Source organism: Dromaius novaehollandiae, chromosome 26, assembly GCF_036370855.1.
Source record: "Dromaius novaehollandiae isolate bDroNov1 chromosome 26, bDroNov1.hap1, whole genome shotgun sequence".
NCBI lineage: Eukaryota > Metazoa > Chordata > Aves > Casuariiformes > Dromaiidae > Dromaius > Dromaius novaehollandiae.
Genome location: NC_088123.1, coordinates 8772682 through 8788918, shown reverse-complemented (window position 1 = coordinate 8788918; position 16237 = coordinate 8772682). Strand labels below are relative to the sequence as shown.

General features: G+C 63.2%; 1 protein-coding gene across 4 annotated transcripts in view; it reads left to right on the top strand.

The window, feature by feature from the left end:
* The window catches only part of ANK1 (ankyrin 1), a 70700-nt gene that overhangs the window by 44069 nt on the left and 10394 nt on the right, over positions 1 to 16237 (top strand). For 3 of the 4 annotated variants that reach the window (XM_064497758.1, XM_064497760.1, XM_064497762.1), the window contains exons 3-37: positions 375 to 473; positions 1603 to 1701; positions 2414 to 2512; positions 2627 to 2812; positions 2951 to 3049; positions 3609 to 3707; positions 4053 to 4151; positions 4631 to 4828; positions 4928 to 5026; positions 5407 to 5505; positions 5752 to 5850; positions 6012 to 6209; positions 6388 to 6486; positions 6579 to 6677; positions 7844 to 8041; positions 8187 to 8285; positions 8683 to 8781; positions 9088 to 9186; positions 9294 to 9386; positions 9676 to 9748; positions 10145 to 10168; positions 11046 to 11148; positions 11418 to 11565; positions 11808 to 11905; positions 11998 to 12222; positions 12681 to 12835; positions 13067 to 13278; positions 13392 to 13596; positions 13788 to 13884; positions 14248 to 14476; positions 14663 to 14788; positions 14875 to 14994; positions 15214 to 15298; positions 15577 to 15651; positions 15794 to 15961. In XM_064497758.1, the coding sequence (XP_064353828.1) occupies positions 375 to 473; positions 1603 to 1701; positions 2414 to 2512; positions 2627 to 2812; positions 2951 to 3049; positions 3609 to 3707; positions 4053 to 4151; positions 4631 to 4828; positions 4928 to 5026; positions 5407 to 5505; positions 5752 to 5850; positions 6012 to 6209; positions 6388 to 6486; positions 6579 to 6677; positions 7844 to 8041; positions 8187 to 8285; positions 8683 to 8781; positions 9088 to 9186; positions 9294 to 9386; positions 9676 to 9748; positions 10145 to 10168; positions 11046 to 11148; positions 11418 to 11565; positions 11808 to 11905; positions 11998 to 12222; positions 12681 to 12835; positions 13067 to 13278; positions 13392 to 13596; positions 13788 to 13884; positions 14248 to 14476; positions 14663 to 14788; positions 14875 to 14994; positions 15214 to 15298; positions 15577 to 15651; positions 15794 to 15961 (4402 nt within the window). The remainder of the gene's footprint in view (positions 1 to 374; positions 474 to 1602; positions 1702 to 2413; positions 2513 to 2626; positions 2813 to 2950; positions 3050 to 3608; positions 3708 to 4052; positions 4152 to 4630; positions 4829 to 4927; positions 5027 to 5406; positions 5506 to 5751; positions 5851 to 6011; positions 6210 to 6387; positions 6487 to 6578; positions 6678 to 7843; positions 8042 to 8186; positions 8286 to 8682; positions 8782 to 9087; positions 9187 to 9293; positions 9387 to 9675; positions 9749 to 10144; positions 10169 to 11045; positions 11149 to 11417; positions 11566 to 11807; positions 11906 to 11997; positions 12223 to 12680; positions 12836 to 13066; positions 13279 to 13391; positions 13597 to 13787; positions 13885 to 14247; positions 14477 to 14662; positions 14789 to 14874; positions 14995 to 15213; positions 15299 to 15576; positions 15652 to 15793; positions 15962 to 16237) is intronic. The other variant, XM_064497761.1, reaches the window with a different exon arrangement.

Genomic DNA, 16237 nt, shown 5'->3' with positions numbered 1-16237 from the left:
CCTGGCTCCTGTATCTTCCGGGCGGGATGCAAGGTGGCTGCTTCCCCAGCCAGTCTCACAGCTCTTGGAGTCTAGCTCCAGCAGCAGCCGGTACTTGCTGGTGCGTGGGGAAGAGCATCTGGGGGAGAAAGGCAGGAGTGTGGAGACCTTGGGCTCATCCCTGTCAGCCCTGCTTCCTTGCTGTGCCCACACCGGGGACCAGGAGCCGCTTGTGTCCTGGGGCTGTGTGTACCCAGGAGGCCACAAGACCTGGCTCTGCTTTCTCCAGCGCTGAGCCAAGTGCCTACAGCTCTGTACAGGAGCTCAGGGCAGGTGTTTCCTCAGACAGCCCCAGTGCGTGACTAATGCCCCTCTCCCACTTTTGCTCCCTCCAGAATGGGCTGAACGCTTTGCACCTGGCCTCCAAGGAGGGCCATGTGAAAATGGTGGCAGAGCTGCTGCACAAGGAGATCATTCTGGAGATGACGACCAAGGTGAGGATGAGGGAGGCTGGTCGCGTTAGTCACAACTCGCCACCCTGACACTGCTGCCAGATGCACCAGCAATAGCTGCACAGGGAATCATGTTGTTTGTTTTCATCCCCCTGGGAAGGTATTTTGGTGGCAGCGCTGCTGAGCTGGGACCTGGGTGGGGGCTAGGCTCTGCTTTTAGCTCACTTGCAGCCTGGCTCCAGGTGGGAGCCTTCCTCTCCATGCACCTCCTCCTTGGGAGCCATGAAAGCTAGAGCACCACAAGCCCAAGAGGACAGTGACAGAGACCACAAGATATGCCAATGCTATCTTCACCCACTTCTGCCGGCATGGGCCACCACATTCGGACCAAGCCCGTGTTTCCCCAGGGCAGCCCCCTACACGCTGCAGCACAGGGATGGCTTCGGTGCCGTTGTCGCAAGCCCGGAGAGCTCTGGTGCTCCATAAATGATAAATAGTTGTCACCCTGCATCCCCACAGCGGGGAGTAGCACTTGCTCAGTGACGAACAGGACAAAGACGCAGGCAAGCAGGGCTGATAAATGAGCAGCCTCCAGCACTGTCTGAAAGGAGGTGTGAGTGGGAGGGAGCCTGGCTCGCCAGCCTCTCTGTGCTCTGGCAAGGCTTGGTGCACAGCAGAGTCTGGCATCTGTTCCAGCGCGGGTTCTCTATCCCCACCACCCAAAGGCAAATTTTGGAGGAGCCCGCGTCTGCATTTTCCAGCCTGCTTATCCCCAGCGTTGCTGGGATGCCTTGGCTGTCAGGATACACTCTGCAGCGTTGCCTGAAGACTGCCATCTCAGCTCCCTCTCTTCCCTCCTCTGCTCATCTTCTGGTGCTGGAGACGCACAGAGTCTGAGTCAAAGCTTTCAGCTTTTGCTGCCAGTAACTTCCTGAGCAATACAAAATCACTCTCTTCCTGGCCAGCAAATGTGAATGGAGGTGACCTGGTCTGTGGCCTGGATGGGGTGCAGAGCACAGGCTGCACGGCCCCAGAGGCTTGCCCTGGCCAGGTGCTGTCAAATGGCAGCAGCTCTGTTTGCATGTGTGCTGACACGTCAGGCCTGTCTTTCCTCAGCGTTGTGGGCTGTTCCATGTGCTGCCCCTGAGTGCTGCCTCATGGTGTCTTTCAGAAGGGGAACACAGCCCTGCACATCGCTGCCCTGGCTGGGCAAGAGGACGTGGTCCGGGAGCTGGTGAACTATGGGGCCAACGTCAATGCACAGTCTCAGGTATGAGTGACCTGGGCTGGAGTGGGAAAAGCCCCCAGCACACACCGTGGTGATGTCCTTGTGGTGGGAACTGTGCCCAGCACGGGCACCTCAGCAGCCCTTGGCAGCTTCTCCCTGGTCCTGTTCAGGCTTTGGGACTATCCTGCCAGACTCCTGAAAGAGCACGAGCACTTGAGCAAGTAGAGAGGGGAGGCATGAGGGAAGGATGGGGAAAGGAGCATGGTTTCTTTCCTGAAGGAGTCCATGGCAGCACACACAGGCATGCTGAACCCTTACTGAGAGGACTCATGGGCAGTGCTGCCCTTGTACAGCTACAAGCTCCCCATCACGTTCCTGCAGCTCTGTGCACCGTGTCTCCTTTCTTCTCCTTTTCCTGGACCTGGTGTGGCTGCAAACTCTTCAGCGTGTACCTGGTGGGAGAACCATCCCCAGGGCAGGGGAGTGCAGTGGCAGTGAGTGGAAGGCAGTACCACGTGGGTTGACTGCTGTTGTGAAGGATCCCCTGGTTCTTTCTGGATGTGGGGGGCCTCCAGCTCTCCACAATTTCTCCACGATTCCTGCTAGGTTTTCGCTTGTCCCACCCATGCTGTGTGTGCTTTTGCCCCAGTTCGGTGAGCTGGGTATGAGGAAGGGGCATTGGTGTGTAGGTCTGTAAGGGGCTTGAGGCACTCAGGGAAGGGCTGTGTTGACACGCATGGCTCTGTGTTTGCAGAAAGGCTTCACACCCCTCTACATGGCAGCGCAGGAAAACCACCTGGAAGTTGTCAAGTTCTTGCTGGAAAATGGAGCCAACCAGAACGTAGCTACAGAGGTGAGACGCCTCTGGGGAGGACCCTAGAGCCCTGCCTTTCGGAGCTGCTGTTGGGTGTGCTGGGTGCTGCCGCGGCCCTTGGGTCTGCACCTCTCATCCACCTCTCCTTGGCAGGACGGCTTCACGCCACTGGCAGTGGCTCTGCAGCAGGGGCATGAGAATGTGGTTGCTCACCTCATCAACTATGGGACGAAGGGTAAGGTCCGCCTGCCCGCCCTGCACATCGCCGCCCGCAATGATGACACCCGCACAGCTGCTGTGCTGCTGCAGAATGACCCCAATGCTGATGTCCTCTCCAAGGTGTGTGGCTCTCCCACCCTGTCTCTGGGAGCTTTCCCACATCCCCAGGGAGAAGAGCAGCTTGGTATGCTGTTTTATCCATCTTTTCAGCAGGAAGCATGAGCCTGGCTAGTCTGATTCCCTCCTTCTTTCCCCTAGACTGGATTTACCCCCCTGCACATTGCAGCTCACTATGAGAACCTCAATGTGGCTCAGTTACTGCTCAACCGTGGAGCTAGCGTCAACTTCACGCCCCAGGTGAGTACAAAGCGGGGAGGTCACTGGGACTGACATTGCTCTGGCATCGGGGAAGGGAGCTGTGCCTCCTTTCCGCGTAAGAGCACCAGCAGGTACCAGCCAGGGTACTGTGGTGAGGTGGGACCATGTGGAAAGTAGAGCACTGGGCACGTCTGAGGACTTGCCATTAATACCCAGCGTGGGCCTTTTCTACTCTCTCACCTCTCTCGCAACCATGCGCCTCTAGAAGCTCTCGGGGCCTTGTGTCCAGGCCAAGGGAAGCTGGTGCTGCCATTGCAGGGCAGAGCTTACAGCCCCTGCAGCTGACGTCTCTCCCTGTCCCATGGGCGCAGCCAAACCCATGAGCTGGAGTTTTCCTGTGAGCTCTATGCAGCTTCTGTCCGCAGCTTTCAGCCACGCTCACCCTTTCTCTCAGCCCGGTGAAACAAGCTGTTCCTGTACACCGTCCCCAGGCAGGAATGTGCAGCGCTTCTCTGCCCTTTGTGCCCCCCCCCTTGCAGCCTCGTGGAGGAAAGGGAAAGGGCTGCTCCCTCTAACAGATTGCTGTTCCTCCTGCCAGAATGGGATCACACCCCTGCACATCGCCTCCCGTCGCGGAAACATCATCATGGTACGGCTGCTGCTGGACCGCGGCGCCCAGATAGAGACAAGGACCAAGGTGAGACCGCTTCTGCATCACCAGCAAGTACACGGGCCATCTCCCTGAGCTCCCTGCACCCAGGGGAGCAGAGCCATGCTGCGCTCTGCAGTGCAGGCCACGTGAACCTCTCGCTGTGTGAGAGAGAGTCCTTGGTGACCAAAGGGGATAGACAAAGTGCTTTACTGGTGCATGCGGAGATGAGAGGAGGCTGCATGGCTGCATCTGGCATGCCCTGGGGTCTGAGGGCAGACTCTCCAAAGTCCATGTCCTCCCTCCTTCCCTACGGTGCCCTGCCCTTACTTGCCCACAGCTATGGTGCTTACCTGGCCCACGCTGAGCCTCTAAACCCGACTCTCTCCCCAGGACGAGCTGACTCCTCTCCACTGTGCAGCCCGCAATGGACATGTGCGAATCGCAGAGATCCTGCTGGACCACGGGGCTCCCATTCAAGCCAAAACCAAGGTGCCCATGGGACTCTGTGGGGTTGCCCTTGGCATCGGGTCCCAGGGAAGTGCAGGGGTAACAAGCTGTGCAGAGCTGTTCGATGCCATCCACGGCTGGGCCTCAGGGCTGCCCTGCTCCTCACCCCGGGGGCTGCTCCTGCGCAGCCAGGCCTGTGCTTTTGGCCTGCCAAAGGGCAAGTAACTGCCCGACCTCCTCCTTGGCCCCGGCAGAAACCCTCTGCCGGAGGGGTGCATGCTTTGAAGGGAGTGTCCCTGCTGGGAGCAGCCTGCTCAAAGGCAGCAGCTCTTCAGGACCTCCCCTCAGCTCAGCATTGCTTCCCTGGTGAGGGATCTCAGGGTTCCTCTCCGCTAGCATCCTTGGCAACGTGGGATTCCCTTCTACCATGGGGTTTCGGCATGGGGAATGGGGCAGGGGCTGCGGTGCGATGCCCAGGTCCCCGCCTGGCCCAGCCTTGAGGCCACGATCCCTGCTTGCAGAATGGCCTGTCGCCGATCCACATGGCAGCACAGGGCGACCACCTGGACTGCGTGCGCCTGCTCCTGCAGTACAACGCTGAGATCGATGACATCACCCTGGACCACCTAACACCGCTGCACGTGGCTGCACACTGCGGGCACCACCGTGTAGCCAAGCTGCTGCTGGAGAAGGGGGCCAAGCCTAACTCCCGAGCCCTGGTGAGTGAAGGAGGGTCAGGCAGGGCCAGGGCCTGGGGGAGAGGGGGGCTGCGCTCACAGAAAGTGACTCACCTGCCTTGTCCATCTCTCTCTCTGCAGAATGGCTTCACGCCTCTGCATATTGCTTGCAAGAAGAACCATATCCGGGTGATGGAGCTGCTGCTGAAGATGGGTGCCTCCATCGACGCTGTCACGGAGGTGGGTGGGGCTGCAGTCCAGTCCCCAGCTCTCCTGCTGCCGCCTGTGCAGAGCCAGGCAGGACTGCAGGGCGCTAACGGCCCTGCTGCCTCTCCCTACCCCCAGGCACCTTCGTCTTTGTAGCTTAGAGCTCTCTGCAGCTCGGTGACCCACTGCGCTTGGCAGCATCTGCCCCGGCCCTGCTCCCCACGGGATGAGGGGTGGCAGAGGAGGCAGCAGCTCTCCGTGGTCCCTCAGCTCATCTGCGGGACTGCTGGGGGCCAGTCTGGGGGCCGAGAGTCTGCCTCTGTGCTGGAGCCTGCCCTGGGGGGGGGCTGCGGGAAGGGGTGCAGACAAGGACATCGGCCCTATCTTGGCTCTCGGGTCCTCTCTCTCCACAGTCCGGCCTGACGCCCCTGCACGTGGCTGCCTTCATGGGTCACCTATCAATTGTCAAGACCCTGCTGCAGCGTGGAGCATCTCCCAATGTGTCCAACGTGGTGAGTCCAACCCTGGCTGGGATGCTGGGAGCTCATCATGGCGGGGTGCAGCAGGAGATGGGGAGTCCCTGAGTCCTGTTCTCTCTGGTCTCCTGGGCAATCCTTGGTGGACCTCCCCCGTGATGGCAGGTAGGGGCCATAACAAGATGGGGACAGTGCTCTCCCACTCTCGGGGACCAGAGGAATGATTGCAGGAAGGCATCTCCCCTCCTATGGCCTCACTGCTTTATTCTGTCCTTGGTACAGAAAGTGGAGACACCCCTACACATGGCAGCCAGAGCAGGCCACACAGATGTGGCAAAGTATCTGCTGCAGAACAAAGCCAAAGTGAACGCCAAGGCCAAGGTAGGTGTGAAGGGTCTGGGTGCTGGTTCCCTCGCTCTTACCTGCCTGTGGCCCTGCCTGCCAGGGGCTGTGTAACAGCAGGGGTAGGACCAGGGCTCCCTTGAGCACTGAAGGCCTGGGACTGGTCCAGCATCTGCCGACTGTCTCTGCTTCCCTCGCAGGATGACCAGACTCCTCTGCACTGTGCTGCACGCATCGGCCACACCAGCATGGTGAAACTCCTGCTGGAGGACGGCGCCAACCCCAACCTGGCCACAACAGCTGGGCACACGCCGCTGCACATCACGTCCAGAGAGGGGCACGTGGACACGGCACTGGCCCTGCTGGAGAAAGGGGCTTCACAGACCTGCATGACCAAGGTAGCCTGATGTGGCCTGTGCCGCTGAGCGTGCGACCCAGCTGGGCCGAGGCCGGGCACAACGTTTCTCTCAGAGAAGGGGCAGCCTCCTCGTACGCTGCAGCCTCCCTCCTTGTGCATGTGCCACTCCTTTTCTCATCTTCCCTGTGCACCCTGTGATGGGCTCCCTTTCTCCCCAGAAAGGATTTACCCCTCTGCACGTTGCAGCCAAGTACGGGAAGGTGGATGTGGCTGAGCTGCTGCTGGCACGTGATGCTCACCCCAATGCAGCAGGAAAGGTGAGTGCTGCTCCCGAGGTGGCCGGTGGCTGTGGGAGGAGTGGTGTGGGGACAGTCTGTCTCACTCGTCTCTGCTTTCTCCCCCTCCTCAGAATGGCTTGACCCCACTGCATGTGGCTGTGCACCACAACAACCTGGAGATCGTCAAGCTGCTGCTTCCCAAGGGGAGTTCTCCGCACAGCTCGGCCTGGGTAAGGCTGAACTGGGCGTTCCTGGGGGTGTGGGGTTGAGCCGCGTGTCCAGAACAGTCCAGCCTGGGGCCAGCTGTGCCGTGCCCTGCACCACCCATCGATCCTGATGTGCCGTCTGGCAGCTCCTGCTGCTGGAGCGTGTGCGAGGGACCGGTCACCCGCCAGCAGCTCTCTGCGCCTGCTGCTCCTGCCTGCTTCCTCCCTTGCACCAGCCTGTGGGGCCGGCAGGGGTGTCGAGTGATTACCCTGTGCAGGCAGGACAGATCGTCCTGTGTCGGGGATCTGCCCTACTGGAAAGGTAGCGGCTGTTGCTCGGGGATGCCGTTTCCATGGCAAGCCCTGCTGAGTCGCCCTGCTGTCTGACAGTCTGGGAAACTGCACGTGGACATTTGCATGCAGCTGGAAGCAGCAAGACATAAAACCCACCATCTCATGAGAGTCCCCAAGCTCAGGCAGCGCATCGCCCTGACGAGCAGTCCAGCAGCCTCGGTGACTGCATTTGTAGAAGCTGCGTTCTCTGAACAGGCAAATGCCCGCCGGTGCCGGCCCTCCCCATATGGCACTCCCCTCTCCTCCCTGCGCTGGCTGCCAGCAGACCTGCTGGGCAGGCATCAGGGGAGCAGCCGGTCTGCATGCTGATCCCCTTTGGTCTGCGTCACTGACAGCCTGCACGTCATCGCGGGCGCAGGGTGCCTGCCAGGCGCTGTGCTCCTGCAGTGTCGCAGCGAAGGCAGTGCTCAAGGCCCTGCGGTCTGTGCCCGAGTACTACCCTGTATGTTGCCAGCCTTGCTCCACACCTCAGCCAGGCATTTCCTAGCAGAGGTCTCTCTGCCCCGGCCTCTCATGGCTCCAAGTGGCCAAAAGCTGCTGTAGAAATTCATGTGAGCAGAAACCCCGGAACAGCTGATACCCGTCAGGACTGAAGCAGGTGATCTTTGAAATCCTTGCACTGACCTGGCTGGAAGAACAGGATTTTCCCTCAGCATCAGGGCTAGTTGCTGTCGGGGAGGCGGTTTGGGTGTAAGCCTGCCTTCCGCCCTGGAGCGTCGGCTCTGGTGGCGACTAGGAAGGGCAGACGTGGCCTGGAGAGGGAGGGTGGCACCTTCCGTCCCTGCTGGTCTGCCCTGTGGGGGCTGAGCACTGTGCAATGGCTCCTCTCCTTGCAGAACGGGTACACCCCCCTGCACATTGCCGCCAAGCAGAACCAGATGGAGGTGGCCAGCAGCTTGCTGCAATACGGGGCTTCTGCAAATGCAGAGTCCGTGCAGGGAGTCACCCCCCTGCACCTGGCTTCCCAGGAGGGGCATGCGGACATGGTGGCACTGCTCTTCTCCAAACAAGCCAATGGCAACCTTGGCAACAAGGTAAGCCAGCCTGGCACTTCTCTGCCAGGGTGGAGGCGGACACCCTGGCAGGGGTTAGCAGACAGGGTAGCAGACCCTGCTGCCTGCTGGTAGGCAGCCACAATGCTGGCACTACCGTTGTGCCTGTGACCTACTCTTTTTGCAGAGTGGCCTGACTCCTCTCCATCTCGTGGCCCAAGAGGGGCATGTGCCGGTTGCTGATGTTCTGGTGAAACATGGAGTCACAGTGGATGCAACAACCAGGGTAAATTAGAGGGCTGACCCTGACTGAGGCGCAAACACATGGAGGAATCGTGTCTCGGGCTCCCTCCAAGAGCAGCCTTGCTCTTCTTTTTCTCTGTGCAAGTGCCTTCCCCTCTCTCAGGCGTTCCTTCCCATCCTGACTGTGTCTCAGGGACTCGTTCCTCTTCCCCTCGGCTCCCTGGAGGGATGCTTCTTGTCTGCTCCCACAGCTCACCGCTGTACCCCTGGACACAATGTGGCGTGGGCTGCAGCGTGCCCTCCACCCTGGCCTTGGGCTCTGAGGCAGCACCAGCACACGTGCCCTGTGGAGCTTGCCCATGGGAGCAGCAGACCTAAGCCCGAATGGCAGGAAGAACTGATGAGCACAGGCTGACACCCTGTCTTGTCTTGTCTTTCAGATGGGCTATACCCCGCTGCATGTGGCCAGCCACTACGGGAACATCAAGCTGGTGAAGTTCTTGCTGCAGCACCAGGCTGATGTCAACGCCAAGACTAAGGTACAGAGATGGCCTGTGCTCCAAGGACCCTTCTGCCCTGGGCAGCAGCACCTGAAGGCTGATGGGGAAGGCTCAACCTCCCCCCCCCCACCTTGCTCTGAGCCCTCCAGTCTCCATGGTTGGGTGCTGCTGTAGTCCAGCTGCAATCCTGGGCAACTCCTGGGTTCTGCAGAACGCTCTGCTCAGCCCAGCAAGGCAGGAGCAGCCCTCGTGCTCCAGGCATGAAGAATAGCTTGAGGTCTGGGAGCCCTTCTGGGGCAGCAGACCGCTGGAGCTGACAGCAGCACCCTCTGTCCTCCTCCGCAGCTGGGCTACACCCCGCTGCACCAAGCCGCGCAGCAGGGCCACACGGACATCGTGACGTTGCTGCTGAAGCACGGCGCCTCTCCCAACGAGATCAGCACAGTGAGTACAGCACTTGGGCCCCCCGCTCGCCCTGGGGCAAGCTCAGATGCCCACCCGCCAGGGCTTCCCCACGCTGCAGCTGACCCCCGTCCTGTCTCCTTGCGCAGAATGGCACCACGCCTCTGGCCATCGCAAAGCGCCTTGGCTACATTTCTGTCACGGATGTGCTGAAGATCGTCACAGAGGAAACCAGCATCCTGGTGAGTCCCTGGAGGATGGGGCTGTCTGGGCCCAGAACCCTACGGAGGAGGGCTGGGGCTGGAGGCAACCAGGCAGGCGTCTGCTGCCCTCAGCCAGGCAGCAAGCCCCAGACAGCCGCCGTGGGCTTGCTCCGGCGTCAGAGGCTGGCTGGACACAGCTGAACCCCCGCTGGCAGCATTGCCTAGCCAGCGTCGAGCGCCGGGTAGCCAGCGCAGGGCTGGGGATCCCAGCTGTGGGTGGCTGCACAGCAAAGTGCAGGCCTGCTCTGACTCCCCTCTGCCCTTGCAGCCGGTCAGTGAAAAGCATCGCATGAGCTTCCCGGAGACTGTAGACGAGATTCTGGATGTGTCAGAGGATGAAGGTGAGGGGTCGGAGCTGGGGTTGCACCGCCCCAGGGATCTGCTGGCTGGCCGGTGCGGCAGGCAGGAGCCCCGGGGATGGGCGCAGGTGTTTCTGCCGGGCAGGGTCCGGGAGCTGGATGGCCCCGTGGAGGTCTCGCGGGGAGGAAGGGGGGAGCCCATGGGACTCCTGGGTGGCACCTTCTGGCCAACACACTTCCCTGCACTGTGCAAGAGAGATGTATGTGCCTGCACCTCTCCATGCCCCGGGGGCAAAGCCCTCACAGGGAGCCCCGGGCACGCAGAGCATCCTGCAGTGCCCTGCTCCCCCGGGCGCTACCCCTCCCAGCCCCTCTGCCGCTGGACACCTTGTGCTCCCTCCCACCAACACCTCACCTTTGCCTCTTCTTACTTTGCAGGCACTGCTCACGTCACTGTAATGGGTATGAAACGTGTGTCCCTATGCCCTGGCTCAGTGGCCCATTTCACCCCACAGCCACTAACCATCTGCACGCCACATCCATCCGCTGAGCCTTGCTGATGAGCTGGTGCTCTGCGGCACAGGCCCTGCCATCCCGCCCTGCCCGTCTGTCTGTGCTGCTCGCTGTGGTGTGACTGCATGAATGGGACCGTCCCTCTGGCATCTCGGGCTCTGGCTCTAGCTCTGCCGAGCACTGGTGCCAGCCCACGACCGCCCTGTGCCATTCTGGCCGAGGATGGGGGGAAGACTTCTGCCCATGAATGGGAGCGCTGGGAGGGTCTCCATGCTGCCCTGGTCCCCTGCCCCTCGCCCTGGGGCTAGCTCCTTGCTTTGGGAGGAGCTGGACCCTTTCCCCTAGGGCGTTAGCAAAAGCCGAGCCTTGGTCGGTTCCTCAGCAAGCATTAACTGGGCCAGCGGGTAGTGTGGGACAGGGGCCGTGTCTCCAGCGAGGGGTGCGCTGATGCACTCAGCATTGTTACAGCATCCTTCCTGCGGCACCAGCCCTGTCCTCACTCTTGTCCCCAGCACCAACCATGGAGTGTCCCCAGTGGGCCCTGCTCTGTGCTTGGGTGCTGCAGGAAAGGGGCTGTCTGGCTGCCCAGGCTCCCAACAGCTATCGCAGCTCCTGCCACACTAACCCGCGCCGTGGGCCTCGCTGTGGCCAGCACAGAGCCCATCTAGCCGAGGGCGAAGCGGGCCTGTGGCTGCTGAGGTCCAAGTGCTTGGTGAGGCCAGCAGCGGGAGCAGAGCAGGGTCCTGCTGGCTCAAGCCCGGAGGGAGGGCACCTGTGCTCCCCGTCCTTCCGCCCCGCTGTGTGCTGAGCCAGCCCTTGGTTTCAGAGGAGGAGCTGATCGCACCCACGCCCAAGACACTCGATGCCGGGGACCAGGAGGGCAAGAGGGAGGTGCTGGAGTTTGTGACCGAGACGACACTGGAACAAATGTAAGAGGCCCTGGATGGCGGGGAGGGAGCAGCTGCAGGGCAGGGGGCTGGCCGGGTGCTGGGGGCAGGAAGGGAGAATGCTGGGCAGCAGATAGTGCTGAGCATCCTGGCATCGCGAGCACAGCTGGTGCTGGGCAGCACCAGGACCGGGGGCTGCTGCAGAGTCCCCCTGTGCCCTGCAGCCCTGGTGTTCCTTGGAGTTAGGCTAGGGGTGCTCAGGGGCCTGAGGGTCCGTTGCTGCAGCGACCACCGTGTCCTCTCCTGCACAGAGTGGAGTCTCCAGCCGTCCTGCAGATCCCCCACGTCCCACCCGAAACTGTGGTGACCAGAGCAGAGGAGCCCGAGCAGGTAGGAGCTATCGAGGCAGAAGCCGAGCAAGTCAGTGTGCTGCATGCACCCTCGGTTCCCCCGCAGGAGGTGAGCGCAAGGCACAGGGCCGTCACGGCCCCCAGCGCCGGGGCGTTCCTGGCACGCGGCTGCCCGTGCTGCCCGCGGCTGCTGGGCACAGCCTGCAGCGTGGGGCGAGAGCGGGGCCTGCGCGTGATGGGGGCTGCGGGGGGGGGGGGGGGGGCGTCCCTGCGTGGTGGTGTGGGAAGGGCAGGTGGGGTCAGGGCCCCCAGGCAGGAGCCGCATCTAGCGGGGCTGCCCGTCTCCCGCAGCCCTCCAAGGAGTTCGACGAGGACTCGCTGATCCCCAGCAGCCCTGCCACGGAGACCTCGGACAACATCAGCCCGGTGGCCAGTCCCGTGCACACAGGGTGAGCGCCCGGCCCCTGCGGCCGGCACGCGCCCGGCACCCGCGGGCCCGGCTGGAGCGCGTCCGCCCGCCTGCCGCGTCTCTGCCCCTCAGGTTCCTGGTGAGCTTCATGGTGGACGCCCGCGGCGGCTCCATGCGGGGCAGCCGGCACAACGGGCTGCGCGTGGTCATCCCGCCCCGCGCCTGCGCCGCCCCGACTCGCATCACCTGCCGCCTGGTGAAGCCCCAGAAGCTGCCGGCTCCCCCGCCGCTGGCCGAGGAGGAGGGCCTGGCCAGCCGGATCATCGCCCTGGGGCCCGCCGGCGCCCAGTTTCTGAGGTGAGCGCGGGGGGGGGGGGCTGGTGCGGCGGCCCCGGGGCTCTGCCAGCACTGGGGACGCATCTTGGCTCCCCGGGGCTCTGCCAGCTGCCGGCAGGACCTGTGCCGGTTCCTGCCCGTGGAAGGTCCGGTGCGGGAACGTCCCCGCCACGTCCTGCGGCAGGGGCTGGCCAGCAAGGTGCGCCCAGGCCAGGGGCGGCGCGCTGCCGGGCGGGTTGTTGCAGGGTAGCAGCGCCGTGGCTGTGCCACCGCGGGAAAAGACCTCACAAGCAGGGTCCCGCCGGCGCAGAGCAGCCCCCCGCCCCGGGGAGGGGTGTGCGGGGTCCTGCCCTCCTCCTCCGGAGTCCGTTGGGAGCGGGTGAAGGGCTCTGCCCGGGTGTTGGCGGGGGGCCGCTCGCCGGCGGGGCGTCCGGGCGGGCAGGGTGTGGGTGCGAGCGCCGTCCCTCTGCCGCCCGCAGCCCCGTGATCGTGGAGATCCCGCACTTCGCCTCGCACGGGCGCGGGGACCGCGAGCTGGTGGTGCTGCGCAGTGAGAACGGCTCCGTCTGGAAGGAGCACCGCAGCCGCTGCGAGGAGAGCTGCCTGGAGCAGCTGCTCAACGGCATGGACGAAGGTGAGCGTGCCAGGCCGGCGGGGACGCGGCGTTGGCGGGGCGCAGCGTCGGCACGAGGGGGCTGCGGCGGGGCCGGGGCCGGGGCCGGGCCGGGCCCCAGCGCGAGGCGGCGGGGTTGGTGCTGAGCGCGGCACGGCAGGGTCGGTGCGGCTCAGAGGATCCGGCAGATGAGGGCCAGGGGCCTGGTGTGCGGCTGGGCCCCGCGCTCTGGTCGCTGTGCTGCCTTTGCAGAGCTGGACAGCCAAGAGGAGCTGGAGAAGAGGAGGATCTGCCGCATCGTCACCACAGACTTCCCTCTCTACTTCGTGATCATGTCCCGGGTTTGTCAGGACTGCGACCTGATCGGCCCCGAGGGAGGGTGTTTGAAAAGCACGCTGGTGCCCATGGTGCAGGCCACCTTCCCGGAGACGGCTGTCACCAAGAGGGTGAAGCTGGCCCTGCAGGTGAGCCCTGGGGGCTCCAGCAAGCCTGCTCAGGAGCCGGGCTGCGCTCCCGCGGGGCTCGGGGCTGCCCCGCGCATGGGCCCAGCCCCGACACCCACCCGCGCTGCCCACAGGCACAGCCCGTGCCCGACGAGCTGGTGACCAAGCTGCTGGGGAACCAGGCGACCTTCAGCCCCATCGTCACAGTGGAGCCACGCCGGAGGAAATTCCACCGCCCCATCGGCCTCCGCATCCCGCTGCCGCCCTCCTGGAAGGACAGCCCCCGGGACAGTGGCGAGGGCGATACCACCAGCCTGCGCCTGCTCTGCAGCGTCATCGGTGAGGCTGCCCAGCCCTGCCACGCAGGGAAAGTGTTCTCCGGTGGGGACGGGCTGGGCGGCCTGCGTGGGATGCAGCTCCCGGGAACTAAGGACAGATCACAGCAGCGAAGTGGAGAGAGCAAGTGTCAGGGGAACGCAGGGCTCAGGCTTAAGGAGAGGCAGCTTGCTCACCCTTGCTTTCTGCTGCAGGAGGGACAGCCCAGGCTCAGTGGGAAGACATAACAGGCACCACGAAGCTGGTCTATGCCAACGAGTGTGCTAACTTTACCACCAACGTGTCTGCCAGGTGAGCCATGGGTGGGCAGGTGGTGAACAGGGGGCATCTGCTGACTTTGGGCCACCCTGGGGTGCAGCCTCTGTGCTCACAGTCTCCTTGGTGCTGCCACATTCCCATGTGCAGGGCGGTTGAGACCTGCCCCATGCTACCTCTGCACGCATCGGGAAACGTGTGACAACCGGGCGTGCAGAGGGGAGCGGGCGCTCCCTGTGCCGGGGCGATACCTTCCTTGGGTTGTGCTGCCCCTGTGCCCAGGGCTGCTGGGGGCACCCTGTGCGGTGCAGTTTGTTACCAGGCTGGGGGTGGGGTCAGCTCTCTTGGGGCCACGGACCCGGCAGCCCCCGCAGTCCCTCTGACCCAGCCCTCCTGCAGGTTCTGGCTGGCAGACTGCCCGCGCACAGCTGAGGCCGTGCACTTCGCCACCACGCTGTACAAGGAGCTGACAGCTGTGCCCTACATGGCCAAATTTGTGGTGTTCGCCAAGATGAACGACGTGCGGGAAGGCCGGCTGCGCTGCTACTGCATGACCGACGACAAGGTCGACAAGACTTTGGAGCAGCACGAGAACTTCACGGAGGTGGCCCGCAGCCGGGACATTGAGGTATGTCCCCAGCGGCATGCTTGGGGGGCGGCAGGGTGAGGACTGCCCTGGAGCGGAGACCGATGCCTGTGGAGGGCCTGGCCCTGATCCAGGGAGGAGAGCCGGGAGTTACCTGTGCCTGTCCAGGGGATCGGGAAGCAGCGCTGGCTGTGGAGGGGCTGAGCCTGTTTTCTGCTCCCCTGCCAGGTGGTGGAGGGAATGCCTCTACACGTGGAGCTTTCGGGCAACCTGGTGCCTGTGAAGAAGGCTGCACAGCCACGCACCTTCCTCTTCCAGTCCTTCCGGGAGAACCGTCTTGCCATCCCTATCAAGGTAGGGGCAGGGCCCGGGGCTGAGCTGCAGCGCGGTCCCCGCTCCTGCCCTGCGTGGGCCCAGCTACCCCGGCTCTCGCTGTGCAGGTGCGGGACAGCAGCCGGGAAGCCAGCGGCTCCCTGTCATTCCTGCGCAAGGCCATGAAGTATGAGGACCTGCAGCACGTTCTTTGCCACCTGAACATCAGCGTGCCGCCCTGCACCAAGGTCAGTGCCGTGTCTCAGGCACTCCTGGGACGAGGCGGAGGGGGCCTTTCCCTCCTTCAGGCACAGGGAACGGCACTTGCTGGTTGACTTTCCTTCCCCAGCTGCTCCAAGGGGCCACGCTGTGCTCTCCCAGGGCTTTGGGAGAAGTGGTGGTGTCAGGGCAGAGCTGCTGCCCTGTCTCTGCAGGCTGGTAACCCCTTGGTCTGTCACCTTGCGCAGGGAGGTGGCAGTGAGGAGCGGAGGAGGACGCTGACGCCGTTGGCTCTGCGGGAGAGATACAGCATCCTCAGTGAGAGCAGCCTCGGTACGCAGCCTGCGGGCCTGTCCAAGCCCTCCCGTCACCCGCACCCAGGGGTAGGGATGCCCAGGCCGGGTGAAAAGGCTGACCCTGTCATGCTCGCACTCCGGGCAGGTTCCCTCTCCCTAGTGGTTCCCTGGGCCCTGCCCTGTGGTGTCCTGAAAGGCGAGCGCAATGCCTCCAGGTCTGCGCAGAGCCCTGCAGCTGGCAACGCTTTTACCTCCCCCCCCCGCCGGCGCAGGGCCCTGCGTCGGTGAAGCCGTGACTTCCCTCTTCTCCTCCAGGCTCTCTGAGCAGCACAGACAGGGCAGACCAGAAGATAGTTGATATAGCGGAACAGCTGGGCCTCAGCTGGGCAGGTGAGTCGACGCCACGCAGACTCAGGCGATGCACGAGGCTCCTCTGAAACCTGGCACTTAACGTGGCTGGAAACATGCTACTGGGAAGAGTTTGCTTTGTGCTGTCCAGGGGAGTCTTGCTGAGAGCCGGTCCCTGGTGCAGCTTGTATGCATGCAGTCCGCGCTAGCTCCTCTGACAGGCTGGCTGTGCAGGTCCCAGCGCTTCTGCTAACCTGTGAACATACGTTGGCACTGAAAGGAGCCTACCTGCAGCTGTGCATGCAATGCAAAGCATGCACACGGATGCCAGGCTGGGGTTTTGCTCTGAGTGGTAAGCCTTGCTGCTGTTCCAGAGCCGAGGTGTAAGTGGTGAGCACCAGCAACACGGGCCCAGCACCCTCACTGCAGCCGCACACCCAGCAGCAGCATTCATGCTTCTCCTCAGCCTGAGACACTGCTGAGCTGGCTGCAGCCAGCCTCGGCAGAGGGACTTCAACCTCTGGCCTCTCCCAGCTCCCGCTCCTGCACGTTCTGCTGTGTTTGGCTGTATGAGGGGACTGTGCTGGGTCTGGCTGAGCCCCTCGTGACATCCTTAGCCTTCTCAGCT